Source organism: Salvelinus sp. IW2-2015, linkage group LG17, assembly GCF_002910315.2.
Source record: "Salvelinus sp. IW2-2015 linkage group LG17, ASM291031v2, whole genome shotgun sequence".
Taxonomy (NCBI): Eukaryota; Metazoa; Chordata; class Actinopteri; order Salmoniformes; family Salmonidae; genus Salvelinus; species Salvelinus sp. IW2-2015.
In genome coordinates, this window is record NC_036857.1 from 33076192 (window position 1) to 33099892 (window position 23701).

At 42.5% G+C, this 23701-nt stretch overlaps 1 protein-coding gene across 1 annotated transcript in view; it reads right to left on the minus strand.

The window, feature by feature from the left end:
• The window catches only part of LOC111976271 (multiple epidermal growth factor-like domains protein 6), an 86939-nt gene extending 64354 nt beyond the window's left edge, over positions 1-22585 (minus strand). The window contains exons 1-2 of the mRNA XM_024005055.2: positions 22138-22585; positions 11127-11249 (exon numbers count right to left, since the gene is read on the minus strand). Coding sequence (XP_023860823.2) covers positions 11127-11249; positions 22138-22306 — 292 coding nt within the window. The 5' untranslated portion in view covers positions 22307-22585. The remainder of the gene's footprint in view (positions 1-11126; positions 11250-22137) is intronic.
• Positions 22586-23701: the final 1116 nt, after the last annotated feature.

Consider the following 23701-nt stretch of genomic DNA (forward strand, 5'->3'; position numbering starts at 1 on the left):
AAGAGTACAAAATAACAAAAACGAACGTAGACTGACCTAAACCATGAGAACTTACATATAACACGAAGAACGTAGGAACAGGTACAGACTATAACAAACGAACGAACAAACGCTACAGTCCCGTGTGGTGCGCAGATCTCCTCTCCTGGAGAGAAGGATCGGAGGACCAAAATGCAGCGGGTTGTGAATACATAATGAATTTATTAAAGCAAACGACGAAACACGAAAACAAACACTTGGAAGGATTACAAAATAACAAAAACGAACGTAGACTGACCTAAACCATGAGAACTTACATATAACACGAAGAACGTAGGAACAGGTACAGACTATAACAAACGAACGAACAAACGCTACAGTCCCGTGTGGTGTGCAGACACAGACACGGAAGACAATCACCCACAAACAAACAGTGTGAACAGCCAACCTATATATGGTTCTCAATCAGAGGAAAACGTCAAACACCTGTCCCTGATTGAGAACCATATAAGGCTAATTACAAGTGACCTAAACATAGAAACACAAAACATAGAATGCCCACCCCAATTCACGCCCTGACCAACTAAACACATACAAAAATAACATAAAACAGGTCAGGAACGTGACAGGTATAGCGGCAGGGGGTTGTGTTTGGCATTTGTTTATTCAGGAAAGCTGTGAGATCTTCAGTGGAAAGTATCAGGTCTTCCCCTGACTGACAACGTGCCCCGGGAAGCCATAATGACTCACTTGACAGGGTTGCTTTGGCAAGTAAATTGCCTGTATGCTCTCGATCGATAGTAAATCACCCAAAACGTCACATGACCAATATATGAGCCAAGTAGGTCTAATTTTGGTCCACATTTCATACTAGTTCTCAAATAGCAATGTTCATTTTCCCAATGATGGATGAGTTGGCTCTTTTGGCCGTGCTAAGCCTGAACCCAGATGAGATGTGAGTGAAAGAATGACATGGGGAAGAAAGAGCAAGGATTATGGATATACTGACAAGATACATGTCTCTCCACCATAACACATGGGAGTTGTTGTCCACAAAGTGGCACGGCGGGCTGTCTACACAACTCATTATTGTAATCCTTTTTTAAATATTCGATGAGGGTTGTTGACGCCAACCACCTGTATTCAATGGAGAGAGCAGCTATGCTACTAGCCTCATGCCATGAATATGCATAGCCATCTCGAGACAACTCCGGTGTAAAGAGTTTTTTGGGAAGCTCTGTGCTAGGGAACAGTTGAGACTACTTAGGGCTCATAAATAATCCAAAAGGCCAGACACATATACGTGGGTTGTCGTGCAAGTTCTTACACAGGGACATTCTAAATCAATCTTAAATGAATCATTATTTATTATCAGCCTGCTGGAGAGGTTCCAACAAACTTGATGCACCATAGTGAACATCTGTTAGGAGCTCTAACGGGGCAGTCCCGTTAATTCCCTTATATAATGCAGACAAGTCCTATTTGCATGATTTAGCTTGTTCATCATTCATAAATAATTAATGTTTGCTTCATTCATGTGACCGATCAATAGCTTACGAGGCTTCTTCTCTCTAAGCTGAGACCTTGAAACTGGGATATCTTTCGTTCTCAAATAAGGTCTGGGCGTACTGCCAAATTGCAGATACTGATAAGTGAGGATTCGTTCAATATGGTCACTTGTATGAACACAGAAAACTGTTATTAGAAAAGCACATGAATAGAACACAGAAATGTGTTATTAGAAAATCACAAACATTAAACATTTCCAGCACAGGGTCTATACTTTCTTTCAGGGAAATAGAGAAATTAATTTAAAATAAATCGAGCTCAATCTGAGTCTTTGATAAAAAAAACTTTTGTGACGTAGGAACACACCACGGGTGTGGTCAGTCAGTCATATGTTTCTCATTAAAGCCTATGTCACAGAGTTTATGTATGGTGTCTTATTTTGCTCTACTGTTTGGAACATCCTTGAGTTTGTAAGCTGCCTTTAATTTAAAGGAGGAAAACAAGGTCTGGCAAAAAAACAACAGCATGAGAAGAATGAGATGGTTTGTATGACACATCATGCCATCAGAGCGTACCGTGACATCAAAGTAGCCTGATTAAAATCTAAATAAATAACTAAATTGAATATGCGCTTCTGGACTGCACGCAGTTGCTGTGCAGACGCCAAGAGGGAATCTAAGATTAGTGCGTGTGTCGGAGCACATGTTCTACCTCTCAGTGGTGAATAGGAACAGTAATGGGGTTAAAAGTATTTGTAGATCAACTGACATGACGGCTTTGGGGGTGGCCAACACTCGAGAGCTACGGGGGTGCACATTTTTGTCCCAGCCCAGCTCTAACACACCTGATTTGACTAATTAATTGTTTGCCAGGACCTTTAGCTGAATCGGTTGTGTTAGTGCAGGGCTGGAACAAAAGCTTGCACACTCGTAGCTCTCCAGGAAAAGGATGAATCAATGAATTAATAATTATAATCACAAACTGAGGTACTGTAATTTGGGGCCCATTTCTATAAAAACGTTAATAATATGAATGGGTTCCCATCTCTGTGGTACTTACTCATAAAAAAAACACAAATCAGGCTTTTTGTAGGCAAGTTATAACAATTCCTTCAAACTGGTCCTGGTCAAAGCCAACAATGTTTCGACAGGCCTCGGGGGCTTCCCATGGCCCGCTGCGAGGCAACGGTCCTAAATCAATCAGAGAACGGTAACAACTTTGCTATATAGTGACTTTTATCATGTTTATCTTTACTTTTTTGATACAGAAAGTTCATACTATTATCACATATGACCTCCAGCCACTTCTGGGCATCAGATCGACAGTTACTAACCTCAATTTGGACTTAAAATACGACTTCAACTCCGACTGAGCTATTCCACTGTTCATACCGGATCCTATTCCTTTGTTCCATGGGCTAACAAAACGCAGCAGGTGTAGACACGGGACACAAGGTGGATTCCTGGTGAAATTGAGGCAAAGACAAAACCAAACGGTGCTCTCCTCCATTCTATTGGAACATTTCCAGTCACTCGAGAATAAGATGGATGATCTTCGTTCGAGTCTCTCTGTTACAGAATTTTTTTATTTTGAGGTATCACGTTAGCACGTAGGGCACACCAATTGGTGTCACCTTGTTAGTAAGTATGTGTTACACCTGTGCTGGCTTCTCCATTTCGTTAGTCGGAAAGTGTTTCACCTGTGCTAGCCCAGGTGATATTTAAGAGTGGCTGGCTCAGTGCTCCAGTTGAGCTTGAGAGATGTTGGGAGAGCTACATTTCATGTCAGCTGAGGTGCGATTTTGAGCTCAACCTCTTACGTTTGAAAGAAGACTCTTTTTACGCCCTATCCGAAGTTGTTGTGGGTTTTTCATTTAGTTTGTCTTTTTGGAGGCAAACCTAGTGGGAATCCATGGTGGGTGTCTTACTAGTGGCTTTGCCAACTTTCAGTGGGAACCCACAAGGGTGCCTTTCAGAACCCTTTTTGAACCCCTTTCTGTTTCGTTTTGGTTGTCAAAGTGATTTTCTTTGTTAGTCCCCGTTCCGTGAGCGATATATTGAGATTGTCTTGTGGGAATGTAACATCTCCCATCAGAGAGACTTGGAAAGCTGGATGTTATATGTATGTCTTACTGAAACGTGGCTGGATGAGGACGCTATGCACGTAGTACTCGGTGGATTCTCCATGCAGAGGCAGGATCGTACAGAGGCTTTGTAGAAGTCGCAAGGAGGTGTAGTGTTTCTTTAAAGAAAAAACAACTGGTGTGCTACTTCAAGTGTGAAGGAAATCTCTCGCTCTTTCTCACCTGATAAAGAATAACTCATGGTAAACTGCAGACCCTTTAATCTACCAAGAGATTTCTCCTCCGTAATTATCAAAGCTGTCTACATCCCACCCCAAGCCAACAACAAACACTCTGGCACTCAACAAACTGTATGGGGCTATAAACAAACAAGAAAAGGCTCACCCAGAGGCAGCGTTTCTGGTGTGTGGAGACTATAGCACGGGGTGACTTAAAACCATTCCACCTCACTTCTAGCAACATGTCTCCTGCGCCACTAGGGGTGCTAAAACTCTCAACCACTTTTATTCTAACCACAGAAACGCATACGCATAAGGCCCTCCATCATCTTCCCTTAGGCAAATCTGACCATGACTCCATTTTCCTGCTTCCTGTTTAAAGCTCAAACAGAAAGAATCCCCACAGTGACTCTACGATTATATCCAAACCATAAAAAACAAGGATTACAGGTAATGTCCACTGGGCTAAAGGCTAGAGCTACCGCTTACAAGGAACAGGACACGGACATGGGCGCATACAAGAAAGTCCACTATGACCTCTGACAAGACATCAAACGGCCCACATGAGCAAAACATTTAAACGGGTTAACAACCACAAGGCGGAATACCAGGGGGTGTTCTCAAAGAATGCGCAGACCAGCTGGCAAGTGTCTTCACAGACATTTTCAATCTCTCCTTGTCTCAGTCTGTAATCCCAACATGTTTCAAGCTGACCACCATTGTCCCTGTTCCCAAGAGCTCCAAGGTAACCTGCATAAACAACTATCGTCCTGTAGCACTCACATCTGTAATTATGAACTGCTTTGAAAGGCTGGTCATGACACACATCAACACCATCATCCCAGACACCCTAGACCCACTCCAATTCACATACCACCCCAACAGACCCACAGATGACACAATCACTTCACACTGCCCTCTCCCACCTGGACAACAGGGGAAATAACTAAGTGAGAATGCTGTTCATAGACTACAGCGCAGCGTTCAACACCATAGTCCCCTCCAAGCTCATCCCCAAGTGAGGGACCCTGGGAATGAACCCCTCCCCCTGCAACTGGATCCTGGATTTCCTGACGGGCCGGCCCCAAGTCGTGAGGGTAGGCAACAACACCTCCGCCACGCTGACCCTCAGCACAGGGGCCCCTCAGGTGTGTGTGCTTAGTCCTCTCCTGTACTCCCTGTTCACCCACGACTGCATGGCCACGCACAAGTCCAACATCATCATCAAGTGTGCCGATAACACGACGGTGGTAGACCTGATCACCAACAGCGATGAGTCCGCCTACAGGGAGGAGGTCAGAAACTTAGCAGTGTGGTGCCAGGACCTCTCCCTCAATGTCAGTAAGACCAAGGAACTTATTGTGGACTATAGGAGAAAGAGGGGCTGTTGTGGAGCGGGGGGGGGGGGCTGTTTTGGAGCGGGTTGAGAGCGTCAAATTCCTTTGCATTCACATCACTAAGGACCTAATCTGGTCCACACACCCACACAGTCGTGAAGGGGGCACGGCAGCGCTTCTTCCCCCTCAGAAGGCTGAAAAGATTTGACATGTGCCCTTGTATTCCCTGTATATACTGTAGCTCCATTCTTGTGTATTTTATTTTATTCCACTTGTGTTACCATTTATTTTTAATTCTTAATTATAAGCGGACATTTGGAATTGTTTTACTATGGTCATACTACGGATCATTTAGCTAGTTGATTTTGAGTTGTAGGACCTCTTTAGGTATAAAAAATAAAACCATTATTTGATAAATTATTAAATTTGGCCTTTACTACTACTGTATAGCCCAGAGAAACGCACTGAATAACACATTCATAAAGAGCGAAAAAGACAGTAAAAAAACGTATCATAAGAAACATGGTTTTTAAGTGTTTGTCCGATATCTAGGAGATACAAGAAAGCTCGGGAAATACAGTGTAACGGTTGTCCTCCTCCTCTTCTTCCGAAGAGGAGGAGTAGTGATCAGACCAAAATGCAGCGGGTTTTGAAAACATAATGAATTTATTAACTGCCGAAAACGAACACGAAAACAAACACTTGGAATGATTACAAAATAACAAAACGAACGTAGACTGACCTAAACCATGAGAACTTACATATAACACGAAGAACGCAGGAACAGGTACAGACTARAACAAACGAACGAACAAACGCTACAGTCCCGTGTGGTACGAACAAACATACAGACACGGAAGACAACCACCCACAAACAAACAGTGTGAACAGCCTACCTTTATATGGTTCTCAATCAGAGGWAACGTCAAACACCTGTCCCTGATTGAGAACCATATAAGGCTAATTACCAACGACCTAAACATAGAAACACAAAACATAGAATGCCCACCCCAACTCACGCCCTGACCAACTAAACACATACAAAAACAACAGAAAACAGGTCAGGAACGTGACATACAGTTGAAGTCAGAAGTTTACATACACCTTAGCCAAATACATTTAAACTCAGTTTTTCACAATTCCTGACTTTTAATCCTCGTAAAAATTCCCTGTCTTAGGTCAGTTTGTAATGGGTCCTATGTGTAGCTGGTGTAGAGAGTCAGGCGCAGGACAGCAGATATGAGTAATCAACGTACTTTTACTCAAAATGTAAAATATACAAAGTAGCAAAATACACACCATGACAGACCGAAAATACAATAAACAATCACTCACAAAAAAACATGGGGGAACAGAGGGTTAAATAATGAACAAGTAATTATGGGATTGAAATCAGATGTGTAAAACAAAGACAAAACAAATGGAAAAATGAAAAGTGGATCGGCGGTGGCTAGAAGGCCGGTGACGTCGACCGCCGAACGCCGCCCGAACAAGGAGAGGGACCGACTTCGGCGGAAGTCGTGACACAGTTAGGATCACCACTTTATTTTAAGAAATTGAAATGTCAGAATAATAGAAGAGAGAATGATTTATTTTAGTTTGTATTTCTTTCATCACATTCCCAGTGGGTCAGAAGTTTACATACACTCAATTAGTATTTAGTAGCATTGTCTTTAAATTGTTTAACTTGGGTCAAACATTTCGGGTAGCCTTCCACAAGCTTCCCACAATAAGTTGGGTGAATTTTGGACCATTCCTCCTGACAGTGCTGGTGTAACTGAGTCAGGTTTGTAGGCCTCTTTGCTCGCACACGCTTTTTAAGTTCTGCCCACAAATATTCCATAGGATTGAGGTCAGGGCTTTGTGATGGCCACTCCAATACCTTGACTTTGTTGTCCTTAAGCCATTTTGTATGCTTGGGGTCATTGTCCATTTGGAAGACCCATTTTCGACAAATCTTTAACTTCCTGACTGATGTCTTGAGATATTGCTTCAATATATCTACATCATTTTCCTTCCTCATGATGCCATCTATTTTGTGAAGTGCACCAGTCCCTCCTGCAGCAAAGCACCACCACAACATGATGCTGCCACCCCGTGCTTTGTGATTGGGATGGTGTTCTTCGGCTTGCAAGGCTCCCCCTTTTTCCTCCAAACACAACGATGGTCATTATGGACAAACAGTTATATTTTTGTTTCATCAGATCAGAGAACATTTCTCCATAAAGTACGATCTTTGTCACCATGTGCAGTTGCAAAACGTAGTATGTTTTTTTATGGCGGTTTTGGAGCAGGGGCTTCTTCCTTGCTGAGGGGCCTTTCAGGTTATGTCAATGTAGGACTTGTTTTACTGTGGATATAGATACTTTTGCACCTGTTTCCTCCAGCATCTTCACAAGGTCCTTTGCTGTTGTTCTGCGATTGATTTGCACTTTTTGCAGCAAAGTATGAAGTTTGTTAACAAGAAATTTGTGGAGTGGTTGAAAAACAAGTTTTAATGACTCCAACCTAAGTGTATGTAAACTCCCGACTTCAACTGTATATATATACACTACTGTTCAAAATTTGGGGTCACTTAGAAATGTCATTTTCTTCCCCATTAAAGTAACATCAAATTGATCAGAAAAACAGTGTAGACATTGTTAATATTGTAAATGACTATTGTAGCTGGAAATGGTAGATTTTTTAATGGAATATCTACAGTTGAAGTCGGACGTTTACATACACTTAGGTTGGAGTCATTAAAACTAGTTTTCCACCCACTCAACAAATCACTCCACAAATCGAACCCACAAATGCTGATGCTCCGGATACTCAACTAGTCTAAAGAAGGCCAGTTTTATTGCTTCTTTAATCAGGACAACAGTTTTCAGGGCTGTGCAAACATAATTGCAAAAGGGTTTTCTAATGTTCAATTATCCTTTTAAAATTATAAACTTGGATTAGCTAACACAACATGCCATTGGAACACAGGAGTGATTGTTGCTGATAATGGGCCTCTGTACGCCTATGTTGATATTCAATTTACAAAATCAGCCGTTTCCAGCTACAATAGTCATTTACAACATTATCAATGTCTACACTGTATTTCTGATTAATTTGATGTTATTTTAATGTACAAAAAATTGCTTTTCTTTCAAAAACAAGGAAATGTGTAATTGACCCCAAACCTTTGAACGGTAGTGAATATATTTATTTTTACTCATAATTTGGGTAGGCACAAAACTACCTTCATACTTCAATTTAGTTTCTTTTCACGGGTCCTAGATACCTTCAGACGAGTCCCTTGACACTTGTGGGGGCTATAGAGAAAAACGTAGAAGATCATCGTATTCGTGAGAATCTCCCTTTTCCACAGTGAGGTCACATTAGTTTGTAGCCCAAACGGTTCGGAAGCTACAAATAGAAGTTAGCACATCAACGGTACCGACTTCAGACGAGTCCCTTGCCACTTGTGGTGGTCGTAGAGCAAAACGGAGAACGCCTTCATGTACCTGAGAGTCTCCCCTTTCCATCGTAGTTTGTATGTCAAACTGTTCGGACTCTACAGATGTTTTAGTGACAAGACAGATTTTCAGGATGTCACTTTTCACTGCAGATGCGGAAGTGCAACATTGGCAGATGCAGTGGATTGAGACGCATCCAAAGCAAACAAATATATTTCTACCTTAAACTGACGGATTTTAAATGGGGATTTTTTTATTATGTTACTTAGATTGACACACTGAAATGGGTTAAACTCTTTATTGTTGGGAAGGGCTCATAAGCAAGCATTTCATGGTAAAGTCTACACCAGTTGTTTTCGGAGCATATGACAAATACAATTTGATTTGATTTGAGTTAACCTGACATCCTGTTGTTGTGTGCCATAGCCATGATACAGTGCAATGTGAGAGAGAGAAAAAGAGAGAGAGTGTGTGTGTGTTCGTGTCTGTGTGCATGTGTGTGAGAGAAAGAGACAAGAGAGAGGCAGACACTGCACTACTACAGTATATACGCCCAGACACAAACCTGCTCTGTAAGGGCTGCTGGAGAACAGCAGGAAAGCACCTCTTTTGCCAGCACAAAAGACTCTTTGATTCCCCCTTTTGACACAAGCAGAAGGTGAAGACCCCTTTCCCTGCTTTGATGTGAGTCCCAGCCTCTCCCATAGCGTAGTTTCCAGATGGTGAGGGCAACAATGGGATACAGCCAGCACATTGGACCAGATCCACCTCTTTCATCCCAAACCCCTATCACTCCCAAACCCCCCACCCCTGACCTTGGTTGACCTTAGGTGCCCTTCCACAGCGCCACCCTCCCTTTAGGTCTCACTGATGGCTCCAGGGTGAAGTTCCCCTAGGTACAGTAGAGACCTAGAATCAGCTTCCCCTCCTCCAAGCCTAACCTTAACCATTAGTGGGGAAATGCAAAACTGACCCAAGGTCAGCGTCTAGGGCAGGTGTTCCAACTTTTTTCGTCCACGATCCCGTTTTGATATCTGAAAGTTCTCATGACCCCAACCACAAAAAAAGTTGTAATTAACAGCCAATGTTTACTTTTTTATTTGGGGCTATGGCAGGCAATTGCAAAACATTCTAACAGTATTTCTGATTGTTTTCTCAACTCCCGATCACATACTTTTAATGTGGAGCTATACAGTCAATTGCAAATTTGTTATGGGATTTTTGTGTTTAATGACTAAAATATGTATACATTTGACTTAGAATTATAACTAAACAGAATACTACTATAATACTGTAAGAATGAATCTTATTATAATCATAATGTTGAATGTTATGTGTTCCTTGTTAGAAAGAATGGGTTTATCTTCAGACAGGCTAGAATGATGTCTCTACCCAGGGAGGGGAAAGACCTTGGGTTGGTTGCAGATAGTTGAACAGGTGGCAGACAGTAATGAGAACGCTAACTATACTGCCATTGTATCCGAGAGGAGGATGGACATTAAAACCTATGACATCATCTTTATTATATAACCTGATGTAAAATGTATTATGATCAGTACTCTCGAGAATAAACGCTATTGATTGATTGATTTTAAGACTGGTTTCTGTCCATTTAATGCTGATAATTATCTTACAAATTCTTATGTATGGGCAGAGTGTTTTAATTGAATTGGTTGATAAACATAGGAATTAAAATTCCTTTAACAAAATTACTCTGACATTATCTCTTATCTCACCACCACTGATGAGATGGGTGTGCTCGGTGCATGTCACTTGGTGCATGTCGCTTCTCAAAGTCAGGGGGCGTGGTCAACAGTGCGCTCCTCATCACTGCTGTCACATCCAACCTGGATCAATATTTGGTTTTAATGCAGACGAGAGCACTGCTGAATCCAGCTTCACACAGATATGAGCTGACGAAGGGTACCATGGGCTCTCAAGTGGTGCAGCGGTCTAAGGCACTGCATCTCAGTGCAAGAGGTGTCACTACAGTCACTGTTTCGAATCCAGACTGTATCACATCCGGCCGTGATTGGGAGTCCCAAAGGGCGGCGCACAATTGGCCCAGTGTCGTCCGGGTTTGGCCGGGGTAGGCCGTCATTGTAAATAAGAATTTGATCTTAGCTGACTTGCCTAGTTAAATAATAAAAACGTTTTAATGCTCTGAAGGAGACAACAGGGTATTCCCTTTGAGTCAGTAACCAAAACTCCTCCGTAATGACCCGTGAATGCTTAGACTGCAGCATTCAGTCACATGGCAGCACGAAAGGCTGCACTTGACTGTTGCACTTGAATCATTCCGATTCAAGCGCATCAGTCAAGTGCGGCCTTTTCCCACGATCTAAGTGCACTCTGATTGAACTTTATCGTTTAGATTTCAACAATCATCATTTTGATTTTTAAGGGTAACCACATTACAATGATTTTGAGATACAACGATAAAAAAAAACATTTTGGGGGGATTTTGGAAATGTTCCTGCGACCCCATTTTCATATCAGGTCTCCCATCGTTTTGGAACCACTGGTCTAAGGGCAATTTCACACTACTCCTTACCGATGCATGTCCGGCCATCTGTGTGCAGGCGGGTGCCTGGGTTGCATTCGCAGTAGAATGAGCTTCTGGTGTTGACGCATCGGTGCTGGCAGCCTCCGTTGTGGACTTGACACTCGTCAACATCTGTGGCCAAGAAATGACAAAGAGCAGAGAGTGAGAAACATACTGCAAATAATATACAAATCAGTGTGATCGCTGTACAGTGTAGTGTAGTGGAAAGAGTCTCGCTGCACAGTGTATTGTAGGGAAGAGCTCTGCTGTACAGTGTACTGTAGTGGGAAGAGCTCTCGCTGCACAGTGTACTGTAGTGGAAGAGCTCTCGCTGTACAGTGTATTGTAGTGGAAGAGCTCTGCTGTACAGTGTACTGTAGTGGAAAGGCTCTCGCTGCACAGTGTATTGTAAAGTGGAAGAGCTCTGCTGCACAGTGTATTGTAGTGGAAGAGCTCTGCTGTACAGTGTAGTGTAGTGGAAGAGCTCTCGCTGGTACAGTGTATTGTAGTGGAAGAGTCTCGCTGCACAGTGTATTGTAGAGGAAGAGCTCTCGCTGTCAGTGTATTGTAGTGGAAGAGCTCTGCTGTACAGTGTATTGTAGTGGAAGAAGCTGTCGCTGCACAGTGATATTGTATTGGAAGAGCTCTCGCTGTACAGTGTACTGTAGTGGAAGAGCTCTCGCTGCACAGTGTATTGTAGTGGAAGAGCTCTCGCTGCAACAGTGTATTGTAGTGGAAGAGCTCTCGCTGCTGCACAGTGTACTGTAGTGGGAAGAGCTTCTCGTGTACAGGTGTATTGTAGTGGAAGAGCTCTCGCTGTACAGTGTATTGTAGTGGAAGAGCTCTCGCTGCACAGTTATTGGTAGTGGAAGAGCTCTCGCTCACAGTGTATTGTAGTGGAAGAAGCTCTCGTCACAGTGTAATGTTAGTGGAAGAGCTGTCGCTGCACAGTGTTATTGTAGTGGAAGAGCTCTCGCTGTACAGTGTATGTAGTGGAAGAGCTCTCGCTGCACAGTGTATTGTAGTGGAAGAGCTCTCGCTACAGTTACTGGTGGAAAGCTTCGCTTACAGTGTACTGGTGGAAGAGCTCTCGCTGTACAGTGTACTGGCAGTGAAGAGCTCTCGCGTGTAACGTGTACTGCAGTGGAAGAGCTCTCGCTGTACAGTGTATTGTAGTGGAAGAGCTCTCGCTGCAACAGTGTATGTATGGAAGAGCCCACTGTAGGGTGTACCACAGAAGCCCTGCTCTCGCTGTACAGTGTACTGCAGTGGAAGAGCTCTCGCTGCACAGTGTACTGCAGTGGAAGAGCTCTGCCTAAGCCCCAGAAGCCCTGCAAGCCTCTTATAGAGAAGCCTTAGACACACAGCGCAATCAGCAAGAAATACAGGCACATGCCAATCTCATCGGGGCCAGGTGGTAACTGGAGACAGATGGACAAAGGCCAGCACAATTAGCAAAGCAAGCACTGGAGGGTCAGTAAACACACACGCACACATGTACGCACGCACACACATTCACAAAATCAGCCAGTCTAACCACAGACGCCCTGCGAAAATGGAAAGCCTACTGCATCTTGACAACCAACCACTACAATGGAGTATATCTATCCCATTTATTTCAACAAAAGTTAGCGTTACTCCCTGGATCAGGAATGGCAATGGAAAATGAACATGGGGCCCAGCCAAGCCTCCTGAAAGGCTGTAAACATGTCATCCAGTTCCTCTCCATAAGTTGTATCTGTCCATAACAGGTCAAAGGTCAATGATTCTCTATGCCTCTATTAAAACTTTATCCAGGGTCCTCTATGACATTAGGTGTTCGTCAGGGACCCGTTTGAAGGTCCTCTCTTCTGGATAATACTTCTTCAAAGAGCACTACCATGGGACAATACATGCTCAGCACAAACCTGTGCCTATCAAAAACATAACAGTTTCTTTCCAGCACAGTGGATATTGCTCTATAAGCTAACATTTTGTTATCCTAAGGAGCCACATCAATACAATCAACAAGACACATGTGGCAGCAAACAGCAGTCACGACAAGTACAGTATGTCTCTATTGTTGACTTTATCAAAGCCATCAAGTGACATTTTCTAAGTAAGACGAAAGCTTATTCTCCATTTGGGGTTTATGAAGAACAAACATGTTTTCCTTCTTCCTTTTCCTCCACAATGTCAAGCAGCATTCCACAACAACACTGACACGCATTACTGTTATCATTTCAAGACACTGTGGTCACGAGGCTTGCCTTTCAAGCCTATGAGAAACCATCTGACACGCAGACATCCACTAAACTTCCAACTTCAACAAGACCAGAGAGCACCAAAACAAAACCATGAAAGCCAGAACAAGAAATAAGGTATTTGGCTTTTGACACAAACGCTGTTAAACTCAGATGCCCTCTGTTGTCCTCTGTTGTTTTTGCGGCTGGTGCTATATTAGGGTCCACTTGGGGGCTTGTGCCTGAATGAGCCACCAGAGGATGTTATAAAAGGCGAAAGGAAGGATCTGGCTTTGGCCCAGTAGTGGAGAGTGGCCGAGTGGCCATTAAAACTGGGCAGTGTGATAAGCAGTAAATGCCTGGTAATCAGCCGGGGATTTAGTGTGTCAGGCATTGTTGATCGTACCAGTGGATTTATCTCGGTAGCATGAGGGGTTTGGAGAGTTACAGCAACGCTCAGTCTATTTATCGAGAGTAGGGAAACACTTGAACATTTTGTTTGTGTGTCAGAGCAGTGTTGGCCAGCGGCAAAGTTTTTGTCCGGTTTGGTATTTATATAATGTACATATGCGGGAATAACTGCACTTCATGAGGCATTGGGCCAAATAGCCTAATCAAGTGTTGTGTCTGGTTGAGGTCAAGGTCGTCAGTTCAAATGATCTGAAAGTCCATTAACAGACAAAACAAAGCTGTCTCTTTCATCTTCAAATTGTATTTACAGCCATTTGAACCCCAGACACAATCCCTGTTCCCAGATGCAGCTGCTCCCAGACGCAGCATGTAAATGCTATAAGGATTGGAAAATGTTGCTACTTCTCACAGCCAAGGGACAATTTACTGCTGGAGGTTCTTGAGACTGAGACTGGATGGAGAGAGTCTAAATAAAAACACAGAAATTAGTGGAGACGACAAGAGACGTACGCAGAAGGACGCCAGGATGAAGCTAAGAAATGAAGGGAGCAGGGATCTTCGTTTCGTTGCTTTAACATTCAGGAGCCAAACAAGGAGTTATGCTGCGTTTAGATGCAAAAAACGTCCTACCAGTCGGCATAGCGGGACAAGAAAGCAAGAAAGACAATGATGGCAAAAGCAAGCCAGCACTACAGTATGCGTTGCTATGGTGATTTCAGTAAACACACATCCGGTAGAGAACAACACTATGGCAGATGGCAAAAGTTGAAATATTTTAACTCTGGCGGCAAGTCCCATCTACCGTGGCGGCTGATGGCATTCACCGCCAGCCTCAATGGCATTTACAATCGTTTCTCTCATTGAAAACAATGACATCTGGTTTGCCGTCTACCTCGTACCATGTAAAAGCAGCATTACTCAAAGTGAAACACTCTTATTTCAAGTTAATGACACATTACTAACTGTACATGTATACAGAAACCAATTATGGTTAAAAAGAAAAATAACCAACTGAAAAGAGCTCATCTGAACTTCGTGGTTCTTCCATGCTCTCCCAAATGGCTGTTTTCACATATGTAGACACTGCTATGTTGCTGGAGATCATGAATATGAGGTTGAAAAGTGGTGAAATATTGCCCTTTAACAGTGATGGAATGGGTGGGCTTTCTTGATAAACACAAAGCAGTGCCAGACCACCCCACGGGGTGCTGTAAGGTAGAGGGTAAGGTAGGGTAGAAAAGTACAGTCAAGTGCACTTGACTGCAGCATTGATTAGAGGTCAGTCTCTCTCTGAAGAAGGAAGGCAGACTTGTCCAGACAGCTCATCAGACAGTCTGGCACACTCTCCGAGGCTGCCCATGATAAAAGGGCCTGGTTGCACTCAGGACTTGGTAGTACTCCTGTGATTATGATTAAAGGCCTGCCTATTCTCCTCCATGAGATAAATAATTATGTCTGACCCCTGGGGGCCACCACACGTAAATGGCCAGCAGCCTCTCTGTGATGATAGGGACTTCTAAGATTATACACTGTACAATAGGCGCTACTAATGTATTTCTCACTGCGCTGGCAACCATATTAACGTTCTGTTGGCAAGATATCGGGGTTGCAAATCATTGTCTTAAGGTTGTAGGCACTTTGACATACGATATGTTTCTTACCCCAATGGGCAAAGGCATCAGTAATTTTTTTAAGAGGGATGCTAACAGCGTTAACCTTTTCTTCACATTACAACTGAACAGAATCTGGTCTAAGCATCAGCTCCATAACCTTATATCCTCTTGATAATTACAGGGTGAAACATGAAGGGGAAGATTACTCTCATATGAAACGATGGCAGACAAAATGGCCATTCACGGCTCGTGAACGTTGACTCCACAACAGAGTGGGGAGTACGCATTTCAATTTGAAAAGTAACCATTCTTTCATCAATCATGCTGCTTCGAGGCATTTTATTAAGGCTGTTGGTGTATGCAAGACGTGGCATGTTTTCATAGGACACTGCCAACAAGGAGATAAAATCCAAAGCCACATCAACACTGATGGAAAATGGGGATTCATGAAACATGCCACGCAGACTTCACACACTGGCAAACACACACTGGCAAGCTCTCACAAGCAGGTGTACACACACACACACACACACCACACCCACAACACCACACACACACACACACACACACACACACACACACACACCACACACACACAACACACACACACACACACACACACACACACACACACACACACACACACACACACACACACACACACACACACACACACACCACAACCACACACACCACACACACACACCAACACAACACACACCACACACACCACACACACACACACACACACACACACACACACACAACACACACCACACACCACACACACACACAATCCGACCTCAGAATTGTTAATAAAGCAGGAGAATAAGGAACAACAGAAAACAACCCATTTCCATCCAAATCTGTTCTCTCTGGGCGCCACAGTAACATACTGTGTATTTGCTTATCTGTGTCTGTGCAGAATAGCCTCCAGTTTCAGTACATTATATTACACTGTATACAGTACATAGTCTACACATTTACATATACCGTGTATACAAAGTGAGCCTCCCAAACAGTGTACTAATCGAACACATGCAGGCACTACAGGCTAATGAGGACCCCCTCTGACAGATCTGCAAAGAATCTTATTGCTGTGGCCCGGAGCGCTGACAGGAGGCTCAATTGACACACTGTGTGTGTGTGTGTGCGAAAAGAGCCAGTGAGTTCTACAACCACCTAAAAGGAAGAGATTCCCAAACCTTCCATAACAAAGCCCTCACGTACAGAGAGATTAACATAGAGAAGAGTCTCCAAACAGATCCAACAGAGTCCCAGGACAGCAACACAATTAGACCTAACCAAATCATGAAAAAACAAAAAGACAATTACTTGACACCAGAGCAGCCAGACAACATGTGATGAGACAGCATTTGCCCCAATACTTTTTAATCTGGTGTGGCGCCGTCACACTACTTTCAAAACACTGAACGCGTTTACCAGACATATTCATTAGTTCACGTCATAGAAAAACGTTGAAAAACATTTTGCAATGGAAAAGAAAGCAGGTTTTTCTTACTGAACAAGTTACATACAGTATATCTCCCAATTTTAGCCTGTTAGCCTCAGTTTTGTCTAGTGACTGCAACCCTGTCCCTGTCATTTCAGCGGTAACCCCCCCCGCTCACTGCGACAGGTGAATTCCCCTGTCAGTCACAGTGGCCTCCTAGCTACAGCCTACAGAGCCTCACCAACCACACCTCTTAACAACTAGTTGAGCTGCACAAACACCTTGTTGTTTGACTCTGCACTTGGTTTCTTTCTTCGCTCACACTCCTCTCCCGTCTGTAGAATCTGACTTTGTGGCTGTTATTTAGTGGAAACCCTCCTCTCCTGTCCGCTTGTTTTCCTGCCTCATGAGAGAGTGAACACACATTTTCATGGAAAACAAGGTGTGTTAATAAAAGCAGTTAATAAAAGCAGTCATCCTCTAAAGCTAGCTAGAATGATCCAATCTATAGCTAGCTAAGAAAACTAGCTACTAACGTTAGCTTGAGAGTAGCCTAGCTAAATAGCTAGCTAGCGCGCTAACATTGGCTAACTAGGTTGCTGCAACCATGCAGCCCGCAGCTAACGTTAACAATTTAGACTCCTTGAATGAATGTGTTTGGCACAGGATAAAGAAGATGAAATGATCTCCTGCTGCTACCCAAGGTCAAGGGAGACTGAAGTTCCTGAAAAGGTTAGTCAGTCAACATGGGGGACTAGTATGAAGAAAGTATGAAAATGTATGCGCTCACTACTGTAAGTCGCTCTGGATAAGAGCGTCTGCTAAATGTCTAAAATGTAAATGTAAAATGTTAGTCCAGTAATGTTCCAGTAATATGATTGTATTTCCACTGCAGGCGATTAATCACTAATGTTTGTGGCGCACATGTCACTGTCTTAAAAGTAAAAAACCTACAAATTCTGCCACAGAGCAGTTTACACAAAAAAAAGCCTTTTTAAGTGAATTGAGAAAGAACAACTGCAGCAAGAGAGCAATCTGTCAAGGGTATCAGCCTCTGGCCCCTGTTGCCCTGACCAACTTCTCTCCCTGACCTCACAGTCATTCACTGCTCATTGACCTCTCATTAACAGGCATGAAATTCACACAGACTAGCACAACAAAACAGTTGTAATGTCCTAAACAGCTGCCCTAGGGTCGATCTCACACTTCCAGCCAGCATCAACATGATTGGAACTGGAACCATGAACACACTTGGCTGAGATGACAGAGTATGTATCTTGGTGGTTACAAGACTGTGGTCTTCTGTGGTCCAATCACTCAGTGATTAAAGATTAGGAGTATGGAGTGCAGCAGAAGCTTGGTTTTGGGAAGTAACATTGGCATATGTGTGTGTGTATGTATGTGAGCGTGTGTGCATGTGTTTGTGTGTGTGTGTGTACGTTTGCACATAAATGTGTGTGCATGTGTGTTCTTGTCTGTGTCCATGCATCGGCATGTGTGATCTGATGCCAGGATCTCCCTGTGCTCGCCATGCTCTTACTGGACAATGATAAGACGCATCAAAAAGCAACAGAAGCCCAACTGTCATAAATCAGGAGGATCCCATGAATTCATCAAGAAACAACAGAGAAACTGCTGCATCTGCAGATTGACTACGCCAGGTAGTTTATCATCTCTAATCTAAGACATACATCTCACACTCTCATATCACCCTCCCCTGATGCTGACGCGGGTTACACCATCTAGAGTTAGGGTGCCGACACTGGGATTTGGAGTCTGAGAATTTCGGATGGAGTCAATGCTTTTTCATGTAAGTCATACGATTTCCTCTGTGTTCACACGGCCACGTCTGAGTGTGGCCGTAGCAAAAACACACCATACTGGATGCTTAAAGCATCAAAGGACATGATGGTTTTTCCTTTGCTTTTTCCATGACGGCTATCCCATCACCTTCCCAAAATGTATCTGTTTACAGCTGTAAAACATTGTTATAAAGGCAATATGTAATGAAATTCAAAACTTGCCTTGAGGCTACAGGTATGTGATGCCACAGTCAGACCCGCTTCCAAAGCAACCAAAAAAAGACTCAAGCCTTGATTGTATAAAAACAAAACAAAACATCTCCAAACAAAGGTTTCACGTTTCCAAACAACGGTAATTTCAAAGGCTATAGTCGATCCATGATCAAAGCAAAAGCGATCGGATTTTAAAATGTAGTAGTAGTCAAAAACTGTATGGCACCCCTCCATAACTGAGGCCTAGCTGAGCCATAATACCATACCACTAAATAGGTATAGGGAAGGGGAACAAGGGAAAAAGGGGTGAGTCCAGGTGAGGCTCCATACTGCTTTCAAATACCCATGATAACATAATAGAAAACTCAAAACATGATTCCACCAATCATACACCATAATTCATAATGCAATATTCATGATTATATTCAATAAGTCAATATTTCATGATTCTAATTAACATTTATCATGAGACTGAAAGTAAGGAAATTTCGCTCCAACAATTCAGTTCCTTGTTTGATCGTTATATAAAATATTGAGTTGAAGAGCGGAGGCTTCAGGGGCCAGTAAATGGAATTATATGTGACTCATTTCAGGAAACTAGGCATATGTCGAGCGTCACTACTTCACAGGAGAGGCATTTGAATGAACAATTTTTAAAAATCAAAATGCGTTATTTGGTAGAAATGCCTTCTGGAACATGTGAACTTCAATGTGCAGTAATAACAAACTTGTATGCCATCTGTAAATCCGAATAAAATTGTTAAATTACGAGCCTAGATGGTTTAGCAGAAAAAGACAGGAACTTTCCCGCTAGCCATGATTGGCTGAGATAATGGATGGGGGATGGGTTGGACATGCCGAGAGATGAGTTCGAATTGGTGCGCAATATAGCACGCTTCTGTCTATAACATGAGCTGCTCAGTATATGTAGGTAATTCTTTCTAAAGCAGCTTTTTTAACAATATCATGAAGAACTGCAAAAGTGTTGCTAATGCTCTCCACTTTCTGGAGGACCGAGTTTTGAAATCAGTGGAATGCCCGGTGGAAGCAGAGTATGATAGCTAAGGAGATGGAGAAAATTCAGGCGTTTGATTGCAGATATGTGGAGGGAGTCGAAAATAGAACACACAGAAGGCTGTTGTATAAAACTCCTATCTCCGGATTACATCTTCAAACTAAGGGCAACCATGGCATCCGTGACAGAGAGGGAGAAGTGTTTATCCATGTATACGGGTAAGAGAGTCTAGCTAGCTATATTTTCAGATATCAAACGTTTCTAATTTTGTCAGGAAGTTGTTTTCATTTCAAGTTAAAGCATACTGTTAGCTAGCTAGCTAACGTTAGCTGGCTGGCTGGCTCGCTAGCTAAAGTTATGTGTATGATCTGTGTAGTAATATTATTTGTATCTCAGAACCATTTGCATTGCTAGTTATAGCCTAATGTTAGCTAGCTAGCTAACATTAAACCTAGTTGGTTAGCTTTAGCTACCTGTAGATTCAAGCAGGGTAGAAAATAGTTAGGATTATTGTTCATTGTTTAGCTAGCTAGTTAGCTACATGTCTAAACAAAAGACTCCACTATGCAAGTAACCATTTCACTGTACCATTTACACCTTCTGTATCCTGACAATAAACATAGACTTTATTTGATATAGTGTGTGTTTACCAGAGAAGTGAAGAACAACATGACATGCACCAAAGTCAAATTAGGATATAACGTTAGGCCAATATCCAAGTATTTTCTGTAATTGGCTCGCCATTATCTTGTAAATAATTATCTGAATTGAGTTTATTTTCCTGTAATAATGAATACAAATTAGCTAAAGTTAAGACATTGTCAGCTATATGATATGGTCATTATTTGAACTGGCTAGCCAGCTAACTTAACGTTAGCTAGTTAGCTAACTAACAAGCTAGACACAAACCAAAACATTAAAAAGAAAGGAGGACCAGGGCACTCTTCATATAATGAATTAAAATGACTTTATTTGTATGGCATGTTCAATGGAAACAAAGTTGAAAAACTCTGAAGTGTTACGGCTGCATGGCCTTTTGTCAGGGAGTACAAAACATTGTTAAGAAAGTTGCTTTTAGTTGACTGGTTTGCGAGATTGACATATACTAAATTCATTGTTAAACGGATGGGTTTATTGGTGTTAAAATACACCAGTTATGCTATTTTGGACCACCAGGCTGCTGATGTCATGCAGCCTGTCGTTTTGTGTTTATCCTTTTTCGTTACAACAACGACAAGTTTGATGTCGGACGCCAATAGAATGTTCATGATGTAACTATGACAACTGGAAACAGACATGTCGATAGACAGTATAAACCAGCCTTTAGTCTTGAAATCTTTGGTTATTTAGTACACTACTGTAGTCACTCTGTTTAGCACATGGCCTCACGTGAATGCTTAACAAAATGGGTGGGGCTAAGGCTTAAGAGGGTGTGAAGATGCTGAATGGGTGTAGACAAAGAAGAGCTCTCCAGTAGGTGTACGTAAACATTCAAGGGCAATTTCCTCAAAAGTGGTGTTACAAGTTGATCAACTTTCAAAACAGAATTACTTTCCCATTGCTCCTGAACTGTAGTGTAAGATATACCATTTTCTAGCTCTGAGTCTCTAATTGTATCCAACGTTAAAAAAAATAATAAAAAAAGCACAACTTCAAGTTTTGCTACATACGATCAAATCAAGCCAGTCGGTCACATATTTGTTATTTTGTAATTCTCTCTGTAATCAAGAAGGACAACCTCGATATAGACTTGCATGGTCTCTCTCACTTTCATTTCTACACAGGGCTCATAGAGCTCATCTTTCAGTATATTCCCCTTAACTGCAGCAGCTGCAGTGTATCCTGATCCCTACCTGCTTTCAAAGTACTTTATACGTGTCCCATTACTCCACTCACACCATTACAATTTTAAACACGCAAATAAATGCAGGTTAAGCCATTAATGTAGGTTCACAGCCCTATATGGGACAATGAAGTTGCATTGTATTTGAAACAAACAAACAAACACACACACACACACACACACACACACACACACACAGATAATGTGTCTACATGTCAGATGTCAGTACACACAGAAGCCTTGATTCAGAATTATAATCTCTTAGAAATAATCAATAAAAAACGACAGGTTCTCTTGCATTCCAGGAGGTTCAGGTGACAAAGTCTAACGTCATACAGTACACACGATGACAAATATGACATGATCTTGCTCACAACGGGGACTGATATACTGTTATACTATGTACTATGGTAGAGCACTGTGCACACAGCACATACTTCTCACTCACCTGCACCTTTCATGTGTCCCGTGTTGTAGCCATTGTATCCATAGAAGCAGGTGTAGCAGTTCCTGCGCTGGTAGCGGTATCTGCCAGGCCCATTATTAGCTCCCCGACCTGGGCTTAGCTGGCTCCAAACGCCCACTAGAACCACCACGAACCATCCTAGGGATGCCATGGTCCTAACAGCACTGAAAGTGTGAGAAGTATCTACAGAGAACTTAGCTCGGAAGTTAGAAGATGTGTAGACAGAATAGTAGAGCTTGTACCAAGCTGTCGATAGTATCCCAGAGGAGGTATGATCACCGCACCAGTTGACTCTCTGGGTTTAAGTAGAGTGAGTCACTTTCTTTGTTATTTCAGGCAGCATTTCCTCTCTCTCTCTCTCTCTAACTCTCTCAGCTTTTGACAGACATGCTGCATGTTTCTCTCTTTGACTTGGGAGACCCTCCCTCATCCCTCCTCCTCTCTTTCTCATTCTCCCTTCCTCTCTCTCCATTTACCGAACGCAGGTCCACACTCCTCCATGTCGCTCCCTCCTCCTTCCATCCTCAGATACAATGACAGAAGCGCAGTTCTACAGAAGCGGAGAAACACGAAACAACTGCACCACACAGGAACATTCACAAGATGTTGAATTACACCACAATAAAAGCATTTCAACACATGAAACTGTTAAAAACTCATATTTATTCACATGATGGAGTCTATCAACAATCCAAAGTATATTGCTATAAGCCCGACATAAATCAACACGTTAATGCCATTTTGGACATTAAAGGCTTTGTGGGATTTGCAAGGGCTGTTCTTGATGTATTCAATCATCTACTGCTGTGCATGGATGGGAGCAGCGAGGGAATGGCCAACTTCAGCTGAGTGAGGGAAATAGCATGGTAATAGTGTGCTCAAGTGATGAAGCAAGCCATATGTGAGCTCATCTATAGAATGACAAAGCCTGAAGTAAAACAAATTTAAAGTTGAAGCTCATTTACTGCATTTCTATACATTTAAAACACTTTAAAATGTCATGTGGAGAACAGAAAAAACAAGCAAAAATGACACCAGCATTAGCTGCTGTAAGTTCATAGCATCAGTGACTGTATATTGTTGTGTATTATAAGGTATTACTGCACTGTTGGAGCTAGAAACACAAGCATTTCGCTACACCCACAATAACATCTGCAAAATATGAGTATGCAACCAATTAAATTAGATTTTTGTTCAGTCAGTTGTAATGATGAATTGAATAAAATCATAAAATCTTTACATAGATATCTATTTTCTTCAAATTCCATACCGTTCAAATTTGTATTCCTAGGCATTAATAATGAAGCTTCTCTATCGGTCTCCTCTGCATCCTCCTATATGCTTCTTCCTACATTCCTCCTGCATTGTTTGTTTGGGGGATGTCTGTAGACAAAGCAGGAGTTGCGGGACTGTTCTAAAATTGCCTTTTGTCCGGCATCTCGCAAACACACTGCAGCGTCTCTAGTCTCAAACTGGGGGAATTCGGGGGTAGTTCATTTCACGTATCAGGCCCTCGGCATGTACTGCAAGAGGGCGGACTTTGCTG